Raw genomic sequence first — 2,723 nt, 5'->3', positions numbered from 1 at the left:
CAAAGCATTGCGCCATGCAGGTGAGGAGGCAAATTCTGTATTCAGCCATGCAGTTTCTGTGAAGGTGGCAATGGTTGTCAGCTTCTTTTCTTTTAAGGAAGTTGCGTGTTTATTAAACTTTGTTACTGTACAAGAAAACTTGTGTTAACATTGATTAACCTAGAGATGAAAATGTTGCTGCTATATTTGTGGCAAGAACAAGACTAGTCTTTTTACTCCTTGAGTCTGTTTCTATCACTTAGTCAAAGAGAGCACTTACTCCAGCAAGGACATACATGTTTGGTAGCAGCCAGACCCTAGCAGCAGAACCTAGATGACAAAGCCTCAGTGAAACCTTTTTCACAGCCGATGTCTGGTTTATCTTGGGGGTTTTCTTCTCATAGGAGACACCCACAAGAACCCTGGAGACACTCTGGTCCAGAATCAGCAGTCTTAGATGGACACCTTCATCCAGGGATTGGCTTTTTATATTGGAACGGATCCATACACGACCAGAAAACACAGCTTCTTTGTCTGTGTGAAATCTGTGTAGTTCTTTTTTTTTTTTTTTTTTTTCTCCCACAGGTATCGACATGATGGCTCTGAGACCCTTACTGATGATGTCCTCTTTGCGGCCACAGATGGCATCCACTTTGTAGAGTTCATCTTGCAGGTCAAGGTCAGTGTGTTGCCTATTTCTGAGAGCAATTGCTTGTGTAGGAGAGTACAAAGCTTGACTTCTGAAAGTCTTCACTTTCCAATTCCCTTGAAAATTGGAAGATAATGGTCTTGTTAGGTTTCCACTTCAGCCCTAACCTTCAAGTTGTGAGGCAAGTTTGAGAGGAGATTTGGCTTGTACTAGCTGAAATGCATTTGTGCTTGCCCTAGCTTGAGTTTTTGTCTAGAATTATTCTCTCTGTACTTAAGTATGGGGAGTGAGTTTTCTTTCTCAAGCTGCAATTATCTAATTTGATTTACTTCTGTCTTTGAAGAGTGCCCCTAGTTTAGCTGGTTTCATTTTGTTTACAGGGAGAGCTCAATGCACTCTGACCCTGACCCTGGTTTGGGCTGGAAAGCAGTGTATTGAAACCATAGGTTTCCACTGAAATGAAAATTTAAAGATCTTACATTATTTTCTGATTAGGTGTTGCCGGTGAATGATGAGCCACCCGTCATGCAAAGAGGCCTTGTCCCTGTGCTCCACTGCCTGGAGGGTGGAGAAGTGGTCCTCTCCTCGAAGTACATTTATGCCACAGATGCAGACAGTGATGACATGAAACTGATGTTTAAGCTGGCTCACCAGCCCTACCATGGGGTTGTAAGGAAAGCTGGCATTGCTGTGGATCATTTCTCCCAAGCTGATGTCATGTCCGGTGTAGTCACATATAAGCACACTAGTAAGTGGGTTAACAACAGAAATAGAGTCAAATGTGGTCACAGAGTTTTTGGTTGAAAATCTTAACTTGAATTCATCATATAGTCTTTGCAGAAGCGCAGCAGGAACTGCTGAGAAACTATGTACCCTGTGATGAGGGAAAAAAGTAAGCTGGCTTCAGAAGAGGGCTGATGATACACAACTACCAAACATTTTTATATGTTCTCCAAATACCTGTTTTAACAAAAATTCTATTAAAACAAGTACATGGAAGCATCATTATCCTGGAGGATCTCTTTCACTGTTGCTGATAAAATAATTTTTGCTTTTTTGGCAAAATTACTATTACATTACGTACAAAATAGAGTCTTTTTATTTGTTTCCTTTTTTACTTTTTCCACAGTCATGTTTAGATAAAATAATGTATCACTGTAAATCAGGATGCTGGGTTTTAACAGAGAACAGCTAACAACCTGAGGCACTTCTTGCTTGCCTCTCCAATCCGGATAGATATACACTTTTGGGCAGTTTATAGTCTTTCTGTATCACAAGATAAATGGTGTCCAGATGTCCTTCAAGGGAACCGCAGCACTAAAAATATGTTATTTTGTGGTTTTATCTGTAAAATAAAAAAAAAAATTTTTGTAATTCCTTTCAGAAATCAAAGGCCACTTAACCCCCTTTGCTTCTTAATTTCATCCTTTCATTAGTATCAAAGGGGGTTATTTTTTCTACATCTCTGATGACAGTCTTTTTTTTTTTTTTTTCCAAAGGCTCTGGTTTTCTGTGTAATTATTCTGTTATTTTGTGGCATGGAGAATATATGTGATATTTTCAGGCTTGGCACTGTCTAAAATGAACAGCTGGTATTTGAGAAGTGCTTGATTATGGCCACCCTTCACAAACTTTACTTCATCATCCTAAAGATATTAGGGATGTTATTTCAATGCCAGTGTTTTGCAGAGGCAATGAAAGGCAGAAGCTGACCTTTAAGGGTGCAGTGCGTGTGTTTTTCATGCCCAAATTTTTACATGTTAAATATGCTGCCAATAGATATCACAGGAGATGGTGGGAATCACTGCCTCTCCTTTGCAGGCAGCTTATTAGTAATATCCTGTAGCAATGCAAGACACAGTCTGCTAGAAGTGTTGGGAATTGGAATATACTCATATAACCACAGATGCTTCTTGCAAGGGATAACAGTACCCAGTCCTGTGCTGTATCAGCCCATAGGGCTTAATCAAGCCCTATGATTAATACAGGCATAATATACAGTATAGTAACAAAGCACAGCCTTTGATATAGTCCATTTTGTAGGATAACAGGAAGGTAGTGGAGTCCTCACCCCTGGAAGTGTTCAAAAGGCTTG

General features: G+C 39.9%; 1 protein-coding gene across 1 annotated transcript in view; it reads left to right on the top strand.

Annotated features, from left to right (window-relative positions):
• The window catches only part of FREM1 (FRAS1 related extracellular matrix 1), a gene marked incomplete at its 5' end in the record, with an annotated part of 47,835 nt that overhangs the window by 5,499 nt on the left and 39,613 nt on the right, over window positions 1-2,723 (top strand). Inside the window, 2 exons of the mRNA XM_010137047.1 lie at window positions 565-658; window positions 1,124-1,376. Coding sequence (XP_010135349.1) covers window positions 565-658; window positions 1,124-1,376 — 347 coding nt within the window. The remainder of the gene's footprint in view (window positions 1-564; window positions 659-1,123; window positions 1,377-2,723) is intronic.

Source organism: Buceros rhinoceros, unplaced genomic scaffold (genome assembly GCF_000710305.1).
Source record: "Buceros rhinoceros silvestris isolate BGI_N320 unplaced genomic scaffold, ASM71030v1 scaffold2475, whole genome shotgun sequence".
Lineage (NCBI taxonomy): Eukaryota > Metazoa > Chordata > Aves > Bucerotiformes > Bucerotidae > Buceros > Buceros rhinoceros.
The sequence above is the reverse complement of the archived record's forward strand: the minus strand, read 5'-3'. Positions and strand labels throughout refer to the sequence as shown.